This window comes from Malus domestica, chromosome 01, assembly GCF_042453785.1.
Source record: "Malus domestica chromosome 01, GDT2T_hap1".
Taxonomy (NCBI): domain Eukaryota; kingdom Viridiplantae; phylum Streptophyta; class Magnoliopsida; order Rosales; family Rosaceae; genus Malus; species Malus domestica.
Genome location: NC_091661.1, coordinates 7,832,343 through 7,847,154, shown reverse-complemented (window position 1 = coordinate 7,847,154; position 14,812 = coordinate 7,832,343). Strand labels below are relative to the sequence as shown.

Below are 14,812 nucleotides of genomic sequence, written 5' to 3'. Positions count from 1 at the left end.
TTTTATATCAGTACATGCAGAGAAAATAGGACTAACTGACACATCCCGATATGGAATGTCCATAAGGACTCCAAATCGAGGTGTGCTGGCCAACACCTGAAAGGTGACGAAGCCATAAAGTGTGATGATGTGGAAAAATATGAATAAATTTGAACCTAAGAGTGCCTAAATACCAGAGTGCACCGTGAGCAGAAATGAACCCATTTCATGCGTGATACAGAGCATGGTATAGTACAGTAAAGTAAGATAATGGTTATACCATCATAAGAAGACATCTGTACTGAAAAGTGCCACGAATCCTCATTGATACGGAACTCTGCTGCTAGAACCTGGAGGGGTGCAAAAATAAAAAATGTGTGTGAGTGAAACAAAACTTTTCAAACCAATTTCAATTACCAAAGGCAATAGCCCCTCGCCGTAACACATATATAATTTCCCAGAAAATAACAAGCGTGACTATAACTCAAAAGCATAACAAAAATAACAGTCTAACAGTTATGCCGTGTCAAATATCTCAACAAGAATAAGTAATCCATGTGAATTAAATCAACATGAAATGGTATGCCAGCCAAAGTTACCTCATGTGACCTGTACGGCTGAATCAATAGCTCATCAATCATACTAGCCAGAGTCACCCCACGTGACCTGTACGACTTATCCATATCTCGTCAATCAATGCTAGCATATAAGTTGGAGTCACCTATAATGACCTGTACGACTTATCCATAACTCATCACATATCTCATCACATATGCTAGCTCATCACATATCTCATCACATCTGCTAGCTAGCTCATAACATATTTCATCACATATCACATATCTCATCACATATGCTAGCTCGTCACATATCTCATCACCTATGCTAGCTCATAGCATATTTCATCACATAGGCTAACTCATCACATATTTCATCACATTGCCAGCTCATCACATATTTCATCACATATGCTAGCTCATCACATATCTCATCACATATGCTAGCTCATCACATCTCATAATTCATACCGATAAAATACACATTATACTGCAATGCGATGAGCTAGCATATGTGATATGAATTCTGAGATGTGATGAGCTAGCATATGCGATGAGCTAGCGCATCACGGATTTCCAATCCGTTTTTCCAAAGATACACATTATACTGCAAGAGCAACATCCTAAAGTCCCATTACGATCCAACGGTCGGATTTCCGTCAATTACCAAGACCAAGTGGCAGTTAACCTTTAATTTTATGAACTTACAAATCCAATTCGGGAAGATTCGTATATCAGATTCCTAATCCGTAAGTTCCTATGGTCCTCAATATTACGTATTATAACATATTAAATTTTGGTGATAATCCAACGGTCGGATCATCGATTCATGTTTTTACCAAGTAACATATCTTAATGAATTTAGGTCCAAACGATCAACCTATATTATACAATTACCAAAACTAAACTCAAGGCATCTAATTTAGCCTAAGAATAACATTCACGGTCGCCGGGCCACGCACCGCAGCGGGTGGCGGTCGGCCACTCCGACTCGCCGGAAAATCTAAGTATTTCCAAAAATTCTCAAACTTCATAGAAATGAAGATCTCAATGAGTAGAGCAACTTTCATACCTTCCATGAAGTTCAAAAGTGGACGGAAGGTGGTCTATGTTTTCCACAAAGTCGGCGAGTGCCTAAAGCTTCCCGACGTCGATTCGTTGTCTGCGGTGGTCCAACGGGGTCAAGGTTGGTTGGGATTTTCTCTTGGGATGATGGGCTACAAAGCCTAACGGTGGCATCAGCCATCGCTTTGCTGATTCGCTAGAATATTGAAAAGAGTAGCCGGAGCACCGTTGACTTTTTGTCGACTTTCGTGTCCTCAAACAGCCACATACCGTGGTTAATCAAGATGGTTCTTCAATGGGTTTTGTAGAGGGGAATGAGTGCTTCTAGATGGCAGTGGTGGCATCAAAAAAATCCAACGGAGTTGGCCGGAATCAACCTTGGAAGATAGGTGGTTGCAATGGGTGTGGGTGCGGTTTTGGGGGAGCTGGGAGCTTCTCTCTCTTTCCTCTCCTCAATTTCTGATTGGTCCTCCCTTTCTTTTTCTGATTGGTCCCTTATTTTCTTCCTTAAATCTGATTGGTTACCACTCCCACATGGTGGGAGTTTGAATTAATTTATAACTAAACCTTAAATAACCAAATTTCGAACGTCCATAACTATACCGTTATAATCCGGACTCGTAAATGGCTTTCGCCTATGCGTTCGTAGTGACGAGTATTACCTAAATATGCTAAAAGAATAGGTTATACATTTCTTGAAGGATATTTTGTGAAAAATATGTTCATTTGAGCAACATCTATAGCATGCACTCAAAAAACAAAACATTACCCATTAAATTCAAAGCCTAGTAGTTAGGTGAACCAAGACTCAACTCAAAAGAAAGTGAGTTGAGAAATTTATACCTTTGTAGATTCCTCTTTGCAAAAGCAAAGGATAATCACCCAAGAGATAGGGCCTTCATTCCTTGCTTCTTAGATCCATGGATTTGGATGGAAGAATAGGTTTCTCCAAGTTCCCAAAATTGAGAACCTCTAAGTCTCCACACCAAGGTAAGATGTGAAGAAGAGATGAGTGACCTTGGAGGAGAAAGATTATTAGCTAATCCCTCCAAGGGTGGCCAGCCTCTTTAGAGAGAAAGGAGAGCTTTGTGTCTCTCCAATTTCCCCAAAAAACCCTAAATGAATTTTGGCTATAAAGTCATATTTATACCTTTATTCATTGGAGTGGCAAACTTGTAATTAAAGCAAGTTCACTACCCTTCCTCTAAATAGCCGGCCTTAGGGTATTATTGGGCTATTTGGGCCTTTGTGAATCATTATTCATTAAGTTGTCATACAGCTTAAGTCAATGGACTTGACGTTCAAAGCCCATTGGGCCTTAAGGTCCAATACTATCCCGAGGTCTTTAACAAACTTATTCGTTTGATTAATTAACATATTAATTAATCCTTGCCATAAATAATTAAACCATTTAATTATTCTTACTCATCTCCGTTGTTTCTTCAATCTCTACCTTACACGGTGTACGATCCATTAGGTTCCTTTTAGCGAGGCAGTGGGCGATTAGAACTCTTTCAAATCGATTGTGAATTGAAACTTACTTTCAATTCTCCCTTTAGTGATTATACACGTTTAGGGCTTCCACAAAACCATGAGTGACACCTAGCAGTATGTCATGGTTACCCAAGCTAATCAGAAGAGGTGGAGAACCTATTCAGTTTAGGATTACAATGCAATACGGTCTTTCTCTAATACAATACTCTTGACCACATTGTTTGGTTTGATAGTTTATTCATGTCTACTATCCAATGTGATTCATTTACTTATATGATTATCTTGAATGTGATTTGGAACGACTTCCTAAATCTCATTCATATTCTGGCCAGAGATTCTTAATCATATCATAGAGTATTCTCTCTCAAACGGTTTGAAGGTTAGAGATCCCTTGTTGCGCATTCACTTGCCTCCATGGCTAAGTGGCTTAACCCCAACTATGCCGCGGACACCCGCAAATTGAGTGACTTTGACATAATCAAAGATCAAGGACCTAACCACAAGACAACTATGATGCCTCAGGTCAAAGGACTACTTTGCATTATCCCAACCATGAGTTCTCATGTGACATGACTATGAGAACTCTTCGTTGATCGTGTTCAGTGAACTCATTCGCTATTGAGTACCTACATGCTTGTCTTGGTGTCAATCACACCAATGACTCGAGACCAGTCACTCTCCATAAGAGAAGACACAGCATGTACTGATCTTAACGGACTGTCAATGCCCAATTGGCAATCCTATGATCAGGAACGTTTAGGATATGTATACGAAAGAGAATGGTCTCATAAATCTAACTTGTTTAAATTACATTCTCATAATTACATATTCCTTGGACTTATTGTTTAAGCATATAACATTTATATGAGACGGCTTAAAACAATAATCTATGCCCTTGATATTAAACTAGATTAGTTTAACATGTGAAATGTCCATAAAGTATCATCACATGATTGGTTTTAGGGCACATTTCCAACATTTCTCTAAACGAGGGTCAACAGAAGTCAAAGTCCTTGCCTCTAGGGCATTTTCGTCAATTCACGCTTGTAAAATTTATAAAAACGTAAAATTTGGGACAGGATGTCACAATCTACCCCCCTTAAGGAAATTTCATCCTCGAAATTTTAAAATCATTGCTATGCTACACTCGAAAATAGCTATACACACATAAAGCAAAAATCAAGTTAGAACGTGTGTCAAGGGAAATATGACATTCCGTCGCGGTCAGAATGTAATTATTCCCCTTTCATGCTTTCAAGCTCAAACCTTCCTTCTCTTTATAGCTATAATAATGCTAAATGATAGATGGTAAAATGATTTTCCTAAAAAATAATCGACACCCAAAATACCGCTTTCATGGGCCCTATGTTGTTACTTTCGGGAAACTGAAGTGACCGAGATACCCAAAAAGCTCGACAAATTCGTAATCTCAAATCTCTCTTTCATAAAGCAAATAAATAATTGTTGCACTTGTCTGGAAAGGTTGCTGCTCTCTCATGGGGTTTTGAACACGGGCGCATGCGCCCGCCAAATTGATCTATTATGAATTCTTCACTAATCAAGTGTGAAATCATGTCGATAAGGCTAACAGGACACCCAAGAATTTGAGCATCAAGACAAGTTCAAGAAATCTAGAGTACACGATATCTGAAATAATTGTGCAAAGTCAATATCTAAATGGTCCTCCTGGACAGCTTATCAACCTCCTAAGTAACATGAGGAATATACTAGTGACTCAAAATCAACCCAATTACCTTTAACAGCATGAGGTAAAACCGAGAGTACCACCATAACTGATGCGGACTAACATATTAAAGAGTTGAAAAATTAAAAAAAATTAAATAATAAAAATAAGATGAATTACGCTGGAATATTGAACAATTCCGTTATTACCTTAGAAGAAGTAGGAAGGTCAAATTTAAAAATGAACTAACAAGGTTTCTTGATGATCGAAAAGTAACATCACAAATTATTAAAACTACCAGGGACCAAAAGTGATTTCCCCAAAATGTTCTTCCATCGATTGCTACCACTTTAGAACCATCGATGCGCAAGATAATTCTAGAGTCTTGACAAGAATAGACTTCACATAAATTCTAATAGGAGATATTCTAACAGATACTACCAAGAAATCAAAACTAGTTGAAATTTCCAATCTCAAAAGGATCAATACTAACGGCGGAAGAATAATGATAGAATTATTTGATAAGAAGTGAAACACATAACACGATGAAGTATAAATACACCAAGATGATAATCTTGTTGGGTTTCTGATTGCCTGAACTTGTATAAAGATCTAGAAGCAACTTTCTCATAATGCCATCATCCTCCAAAAGTAAACAGAGAAGAAACTATGGTTATCCAATTTGTTTGGACTTTGTTTCCTCAACATCCTTCTACTCTAACCTAAGGCGAGACGCCTAGACTGAAAATTCTCTTCAATCACCTAAAGTGGAGTCTCAATCTTAATTTCTGTTTGATTTCCACATTTGATCATGTCACGAACGAGGACTCTTAGATCACGTCCCACGGATAAGATAACAACATCCCACTTCTATTTTAGTTGTTTTCACAAGTGTCTTGATGTTGAAATTTCAACGCCCATTTTAAGAAAATAAACCATCGTCAATATTTTAAGTTTTGAGACTGGAAGAATACTGCTTTCTACTTAAGTAAAACTACCACTGATTGGAATACTACATGAACGTAACACTGATTCAGCATCACGATTATTGATTTTCACATTCTCTGCACATAAAATACTTCGAACTGAGAGTGTATAATGATACTTCCCAATTCCATTCATATAACAAAATGATTATAATCATTCAAACCATTTCTTGATAGGTTAAAGGTAACTCCAAATCGATACTCGTCTTTTCCAAGTAAAATAAAATAGGACCAGCTGAAAGTGTTTAAAAGTAAATACGTCCTTTTCGTACAACCGGAAGATACACTATAATGTACTCATAGTTGCTGATTGAATTCTTCTACTGCCACTGTCAGAACTTAGTCCGTTCCAGAAAGTAAGTGTATTTAAGAAGTTCTAAGGTTGATAAAGATTTCAGACATGTTCTACACGGCGAAATGTTATTCAATTTCCAAGCAAAGATGATAATTGCTAACTTTAAATCTCACGGATAAAATAGTTCATTCCAAATGGTTCTATACATTGGTAAGACTACTATGAATTCAACAAGCTTCACGAGAAAACTCTGAATTTCAAAAGTTTGTTACATAGACCACCAATTTGAAATAGAATTTGTGTGAAAGGATGCAAGAAAACTAATGTAGTACGAAGAAGTGGAATGGTGGTATTCTCCTGAATATCGCCAAGGAGTCAAAACTATTTTTTGTTTCTACTCTCGAAAGGTTTAATAATGACGGTTAACAATAGTGATGAGATTGACCCATAAATCCCTGGCTATACACCAATAATGATACATTAACCCCACATTAGGGCCATCAACTAGTCTCAGTTCCACACCTTTCCTTGGCAGAAAAGTTCTTTGCTTATAATCAAGAGACACTCGCCAAAATGATCTTCTAAAGATCAACGAGTCATCAAATCTGCCCAAAACTTAGGAACAACTAACATATTTTCCACATTCGACGAGGTGGCAAGATTCAAACATTAGACTCGAGAACCAAGAATGCTCACATCATGCGTGTGATGAATGAAATACTGCCCAACTTATGCTCTGATACCAAACTGACACACCCCGACCCAGAATGTCCATAAAGATTCCGAATCGAGCTATGCAGGCCGACACCTAGAAGGTGACGAAGCCATAAAGTGTGATGATGTGGAAAAATATGAATAAATTTGAACCTAAGAGTGCCTAAATACCAGAGTGCACCGTGAGCGGAAATGAACCTATTTCATGTGTGATACAGAGCATAGGTATAGTATAGTAAAGTAAGAGAATGATTATACCATCATAGGAAGACATCTATACTGAAAAGTGCCACGAATCCTCATTGATACAGAACTCTGCTGCTAGAACCTGGAGGGGTGCAAAAATAGAAAATGTGAGTGAGTGAAACAAAACTTTTCAAACCAATTTCAATTACCAAAGGCAATAGCCCCTCGCCGTAACACCTATATAATTTCCCAGAAAATAACAGGCGTGACTATAACTCAAAACCATAACCAAAATAACAGTCTCACAATTATGTTATGTCAAATATCTCAACAAGAATAAGTAATCCATGTGAAATAAATCAATATGAAATGGTATACCAGCTGAAGTCACCTCACGTGACCTGTATGGCTGAATCAATAGCTCATCAATCATACTAGCCAGAGTCACCGCACGTGACCTGTACGACTTATCCATATCTCGTCAATCAACGCTAGCATATAAGTTGGAGTCACCTATAGTGACCTGTACGACTTATCCATAGCTCATCACATATCTCATCACATATGCTAGCTCATCACATATCTCATCACATATGCTAGCTCATCACATATTTCATTACATATGCAAGCTCATCACATATCTCATCACATATGCTAGCTCATAACATATTTCATCACATATGCTAGCTCATCACATATTTCATCACATATGCTAGCTCATCACATATCTCATCACATATGCTAGCTCATAACATATTTCATCACATATGCTAGCCCATAACATATTTTATCACATATGCTAGCTCATAACATATTTCATCACATATGCTAGCTCATCACATATCTCATCACATATGCTAGCTCATCACATATCTCATCACATCTCAGAATTCATACCGATAAAATACACAATTTACATAAAACGCATCTCTATGTAATTCAATTCGGAAGATTTGCATCACGGATTTCCGATCTGTTGCTTCCAAGATTCACATTATACTTCTAGAGCAACATCCTAATGTCTCATTACGATCCAACGGTCGAATTTCCGCCAATTGCCAAAACCAAGTGGCGGTTAACCTTTTATTTTATGAACTTACGAATCCAATTCGGGAAGATCCGTATATCATATTCCCGATCTGTAAGTTCCTATGGTCCTCAAATATTACGTATTATAACATATTAAAGTTTGGTGACAATCCAACAGTCGGATCTTCGATTCATGTTTTTACCAAGTAACATATCTTAATGAATTTAGGTCCAAACGATCAACCTACCTTACACAATTACCAAAACTAAACTCAAGGCATCTAATTTAGCCTAAGAATAACATTGACGGTCCCCGGGTCACGCACCGCCGCGGGTGGTGGTCGGCAACTCCGACTCACCGGAAAATCCAACTATTTCCAAAAATTCTCAAACTTCACAGAAATGAAAATCTCAATGAGTACAGCAACTTTTATATCTGGAACGAAGTCCAAAAGTGGACGGAAGGTGGTCAATTTTTTCCACAAAGCCGACAGGTGCCTAATGCTTCCCGGTGTCGATTCGTCATCTACTATGGTCCAACAGGGTTAAGGTTGGTTGGGATTTTCTCCTTGGATGATGGGCTACAAAGCCCAAGTGGTGGCATCGGCCATCGCTTTGATGATTCGCCGAAATATTGAAAAGAGTAGCCAGAGCACCGTTGATTTTTTGTTGACTTTCGTAGCCTCAAACTGCCACATACCGTGGTTAATCAAGGTGGTTCTTGGGTGGATTTTGTAGAGGGGAATGAGAGCTTCAAGATGGCGGTGGTGGCATCGAAAAACTCCAACGGAGTTAGCCGGAATCAACCCTAGAAGATGGGTGGTCGCAATGGGTGTGGGTGCTATTTTAGGGGAGCTGGGAGCTTATCTCTCTCCTCTCCTCAAATTTTTATTGGTCCTCCCTTCCTTTTTCTGATTGGTCCCTTATTTTCTTACTTAAATCTGATTGGTTACCACTCCCACATGGTGGGAGTTTGAATTAATTTATAACTAAACTTCAACTAACCAATTTCGAACGTCTATAACTATACCGTTATAATTCGGACTCGTAAACAGCTTTCGCCTATGCATTCGTAGTGATGAGTATTACTTAAATATGCTAAAAGAATAGGTAATACGTTTCTCTAAATGAGGGTCAACAGAAGTCAAAGTCCTTGCCTCTAGGGCATTTTGGTCAATTCACGCTTTTAAAATTTATAAAAAGGTAAAATTTGGGACGGTATGTCACACTGACAATGCAATTTAAATTGAAATAAAATGTTGAGGTGTTTATTAGTCAATGCACTTTATCAAATCTTGAAAAGGTACAAATATTTAGAAGATATAAAAAAAAAACTATAAAAGTATAAATCAAATCTTGAACCTAGCGCAATGACTTTTTATGATTTATTTAGCCGACCCTACTTAGTGGGAAAAGGCTTTGTTGTTGTTGTTCAAATGGTCAAAAAGTTTAACCAAAAGTGGTGGTTTATGATGTTTAAAATTAATGAGGAGGTTCCAAGTTTGAAACACTATGTGCATTTTTTTACTTTTCAATTTTTACGAATTTTTATTCCATAAGAATATAATTTGATTAAATGATCAAGAAGTTTAATCAGAAGTGTTTGTACCATACTTGACAAATCCTGAAACTACTGAGCACCGGTCAACGTTATACCGTCAACGACCCAAAAGAGTTTCCCTACAACCAGGAGGCCAATCACAGCGCCACACGTGTGGACATCAGAAGCCAATCATAGCACGAAACGTGTCAACATCATAAGCCAATCACAACACGACACGTGTCAATGTCAGAATGAAACTAGAAACTCTCTTCTATAAATAGAGATCATTCTCTCACAATATTTCCTAATGTCATTTGTACTAAATCATTCACTTGTACTCACTAAAGGAGAGCTTGAACCTATGTACTTGTGTAAACCCTTCACAATTAATGAGAACTCCTCTACTCCATGGACGTAGCCAATCTAGGTGAACCACGTACATCTTGTGTTTGCTTCCCTGTCTCTATCCATTTACCTACTTATCCACACTAGTGACCGGAGCAATCTAGCGAAGGTCACAAACTTAACACTTTCTGTTGTACCAAAGTCGTCACTAATTTTGTGCATCAACATTTGGCGCCGTCTGTGGGAATGACACTTATTCCTACTCTCTTCAGCTTTGTCAAGCTGGTTTCCACCATTCGTACACTCTCTTTTGACCAGGCATCCCTCTCCAACATGGGGAGCGAAGGAAGCCACAACACACAGAATGACACCCATCTTGCACCTAGTGTGAAGCAACGAAAGAAGAAAGGAAAGAGGGTTGCTCTTCAAGCTAAAGTCGATGAGCTAGAAGCTCAGAACAACAAGATAGCAATGAAGAATGAGGTCCTCCATGAGCAGTATGAGAAGCTATTTGAGACGCTCCACGAAACTAGCCATACTCAAACACGCGAGCTCGTTGCCCCTGTGGACATCAACCATCATCTGGGTGCCCTCCAACACGGAGGGTTACCTTCCTTCGACATGGGTATCCCTGATGAAGAGCGAGTTAATCATTAAAACATTGATCAACATGAAACATCTCTTAACCCAGCTCATTCGATCTGAAGCAGGAGAAGTGGAGGAAGACACCTCCTTGCAGAAGGGTTGGAAGGATCGAAAGTCGTTTATCGTGACTGCCAAGACTTCCTAAAGCAACGTCGAGAGAATCCCCTCCACATATGCTCGAAGATCAATGACCCAAGGGTTTCTGAAAGACTCGGTCTCCTCCCACGACCTAGGCCATCTCCCAATCTAGGGAAGGAACGACAGGTCCCAGAGGGACATGAAGGTACAAGGGACTCTAAGGTATTTCGATAGACTCGCCCTAGAAGTCAGTACGGTGAGTCCAAGGAAAAATCACATGCCTTTGCTCAAACTTTCCTACTTCCAAGAGGCGATGGAGACTTACAAAAGAAAATCCCAATGGTACATGACTCCACTCAGGACGTCCTTGTCCTACAGCTCCTTGAGGAAGTAAACAAGTTGAAAGCCGAACGTCAGACCGAAATACCTGACTGGAACCAACCCAGGCCTGGCCCTCTCACAAGGAGGATCCTTGACACCCCCTTCAAGCGAAGACAAAACAAAAGGTTGGTTTACAACTCTATACTGGAATGGAGGACCCAATTGAACACCTTAACCTCTTTGAGTTCACCATGGCATATCGGATACACACCGACGAAGAGCGATGTCTTCTCTTCCCCTCCACCCTCTCTGACGGAGCTCTAAACTGGTATTGCCGTCTTCCACCTGAGAAGTAGACTCATTTGAGGAACTGAGGAAACTGTTTGTCTCTCAACACATCTCCAAACTGATCGCTTACATTCTGCAGATGACTTGTACACTATGCGCCAGAAGCCGGACAAGTCACTACGAGAGTATGCTGGTCATTTCAGCCATGAGTATTCTCACTGCGCTGAGGCAGATGACAAGACAGCCTTCAATACAAAATAAATTAGTTTTTCCATGTTTCTAATTTACTGAGTTTGAAGTGCTTTTCTAAATATGATTTTACTGAATCTTATGTGTGAAAACAAATAATTTTTCTTATATGAAGTTAGGGCACATTTTATGGTGTCGCCCCGATTCTCGAACATCTCAGGACCGGCCTGATTAAACCCTATTCCAATCTTTTCGTTTCCACTTGGAAATGCTTCTTTAAAAAGAAGTTCTACACATAAGTGTGCTTCTAATAGAAGCACATTATCAAAATGGAAGTGTTTCTTAGAAAAACACTTGAACTGTATTACCTTTGCCCAAAAACTGTAGCACATATATACTTTCATCGCTTTCAGAAGTTCTTCTAGAAGAACATATCAAATGTTTCTTACAAAAATAACTTCAAAGTGCTTTTTTTTAAACCCATAAGCCCTTTTGAAATTTTTCTTCCATACATCATCAATTCACTTGCAGACGTTCTAATAAAACAAATTTAGAAAAGAAAGTCAGCGAAATTAAGAAAAATAGCAAGTATAGCACTTTTATTAATTAACTTACATGTTCCTAAAACCCAACCCAAGAAACATCAAACTTAAACAAAGTTAAACACTAATTCATCCGAAACTCAAGAGATTTCTCCAAGATGTTATTGGGAAAGAATCGTCAAGTTGGGATGGCATACACTGCTGAGGAAGAAGATTATTGTTCATCACACCAAAATTGTCTGACCCATTGAAAACCAGCATTGATCCTGGTCGGTCCTCAACCCCAAGCACGTTAACGTTGTTCTCCCAATTATCGGACCCCATCCAAGCAAAGTATTGGTCAACTTCTAAAGTTGAAGAACCACTTGTCCCAGCTTCAGCTGATACACTTGGATCCACTAGCCCGGCGGTCATCATGTTACAATTGGAGCAATTTGCGAAGCCTGCAGATTGATAATGACCGTCGGCAAGGCTATTCTGCCACGGCCAGGTGGCTGTGGCTGTGGCAGTGGAAAACATAGTTTGACCCTCAAATCCCATCATCATTAGGTTTCCTGAGCAGTTCAGAATTGGATCGAATAATGGCTGATGTACATGTAGTTCCTTGTGTACCAAGTTACAGTCATCATAACTATACGGCAAATGAACAACAGATTTTCCTTCAATTGACCTAACCGGGTAGTCCAATTTCTGTAGCTTGGACTCTAAGAATGCTGCCAGATCCATCAATGAATCCTCAGATAACGCGTCTAGTTCCTTGTCATCGAGCTCAATCTTTTGTTCAAGCTGCTTCATCTTACCTTGAAAAAAATTATAGATGTTGACCTCTCGCGTTTTAGGGTTGTTTCTGTTCTTAATAGCTGCTGCTTGGTGCTTACTGATAATGGCTTTGGCCAAGTCCTCGTCTTCTGGCCAGACCTTAACTTTGGCATTGGGTCCAATATATGCAACCACGCAGACCTGAGCTCCGCAGAGCTTATTGAGATTCATTGCTTTCCTCATCACAGTCGCTGATCTCTGCATCGTGGATTTCCGTTGTTCCGACTGCTGCCGCTGCCTCAGTTTTCTCCGTTTAGCGAGCCTTTGCTCTTCGCGGTTGTCTCTCCTTGGTCGAGCTGAGTTCCCCTTCATACTTGACTCCCAAGGCACACACTCGCAAACTGAGAAGATCAAAGAGAAAGAGATCGACTAAACTTGCGAAAAATCGTAGGTATAACTGTAAGAAAGTTTGTACAACATATACCAGTTATATACAGGTCTCGGTGTGCTGCTGATATGCTGAAAAGTATTCCTATTCTTTATAAACTTTTCAAAAATATAGGAAAAGCTTTTTCCTCCTCCTTAAAAGGTTTATGATATATTTCCCTTTCTCTTTTTATTAGGTAATTCAAGCAGTTAATGCTAAATTATTCCTTGTTTTTGAAGGTATAGACACTAGCTAGTTAATAAGACAAGAATAAAACTAGAGAGGGAGAAGCTAAACGATCGAGGTATACCAGTGGTAAGTTTTATTTTCTATCCTAAAGATTTAAGGAAATAGCCTTTGTATTAAAAAAATATAAAAAATAAAAAAGAGAAAATAAAAAGAGAAAGATTTGATATGGAAAACTGTAAACTATATATGCGAACTTTAATTGCAAAGATTTCAGCTTAAGTAATATTATTTACTCTACAAAACTCTTGCAACTAGGAAATAAACTGATGATGACATGAAGCAATCTAAGCTGTTAGATAGTAATAGATGGTGAATATTAGAAACTAAAAGATCACTAAAAGCATCTCCAATAGATGTGTCATTTTTTTCTGTCAAATTCTTAATTGATGGCTGATTTGGGATTTTGAAGCATGATGTTAAATTTCTTTATATTCTAACCGGTATGTTTTTTTATTATTTTACTATGATACATGGTCCAGTTTAAAATAAAATAAACAATACAATCATTTTTAAAGCTTTTTATGGGCCCCACCAATTAAAAATAAATAAAATAGAAGTGAAGGCAGCGTCAAAATTGTCGCTAGAGGCCTTGCTGCCATTCCAAGTCAGCCAAAAGATTATTCGGTTGGAGCAATATTTACTGTCAAAAGTGATTAGTTGATATTACATCTAAGATTTGGCATATCATTTGGAGACGGTTTAAGGAACTTCACTAACTAAAGACTAAGGGATGTGGCCACTTAATACTATAGTTTAGTGGTATTTCTCTTTATTTATAAGTAAGAAGTCTTAATTTCGATTCTCGTCAAAGACGAGTTTAAACCATATTATAGTTAGCCCATTGTAAGGCTAAATTCACTCCCTCCCCTTTAGTGTAGATACTATTGTCTATTCAAAATAATAAAAAAAAAAGACTAAGGAGTGAAGTTAATTAATCTTTCAAAAAAATTTAATAGATATTTTTAGGGAAATAGACAGAAATGACCCATTTCTTAATCTTTGGACCAAAATAGGACAAATCTGCTATGCACAAGCCATGCACACCATGTACAAAAGTGAAATGACGAAAGTAACCACATATAAATTGTAAAAACTCACATGTGATGATGTCATTTTTCTTATTTCGAATAGAGAGCTGTGAGCTCTGGGTTTTTTGGTTGAGCTTAGATCTATGAGCATACCATGTGTATATCGTGTGCATACAATGAGTATATCTTAAAAATTCATCAAACAAAACACCAAATTTTGCTAACTTTTAATAAACATTATCACGACATTCAGACAAGGTAGGGAATCCCAATATAGAAGAGGAAGAAATTGACTAAATCGTTTGCTGCTTTTGTACTCATGGACGAAACAAGGAAGAACAAAATAGAAGAATATTTTGATATGAAAACAAAAACATTCAAGTAACCTTCAGAATATATATTTTTGTGT

General features: G+C 38.3%; 1 protein-coding gene across 1 annotated transcript; it reads right to left on the bottom strand.

The window, feature by feature from the left end:
- Window positions 1-12,069: 12,069 nt before the first annotated feature.
- On the bottom strand, window positions 12,070-13,071 carry LOC103437678 (uncharacterized). Its single transcript, XM_008376166.1, has one exon. The coding sequence runs from the start codon at window positions 13,069-13,071 to the stop codon at window positions 12,070-12,072; it is 1,002 nt and encodes a 333-aa protein (XP_008374388.1).
- Between the last annotated feature and the right edge of the window lie 1,741 nt (window positions 13,072-14,812).

Excerpts from the sequence above, each read along its gene's own strand:
- LOC103437678 (XM_008376166.1), bottom strand. The coding sequence starts at position 13,071 with ATGAAGGGGAACTCAGCTCGACCAAGGAGAGACAACCGCGAAGAGCAA.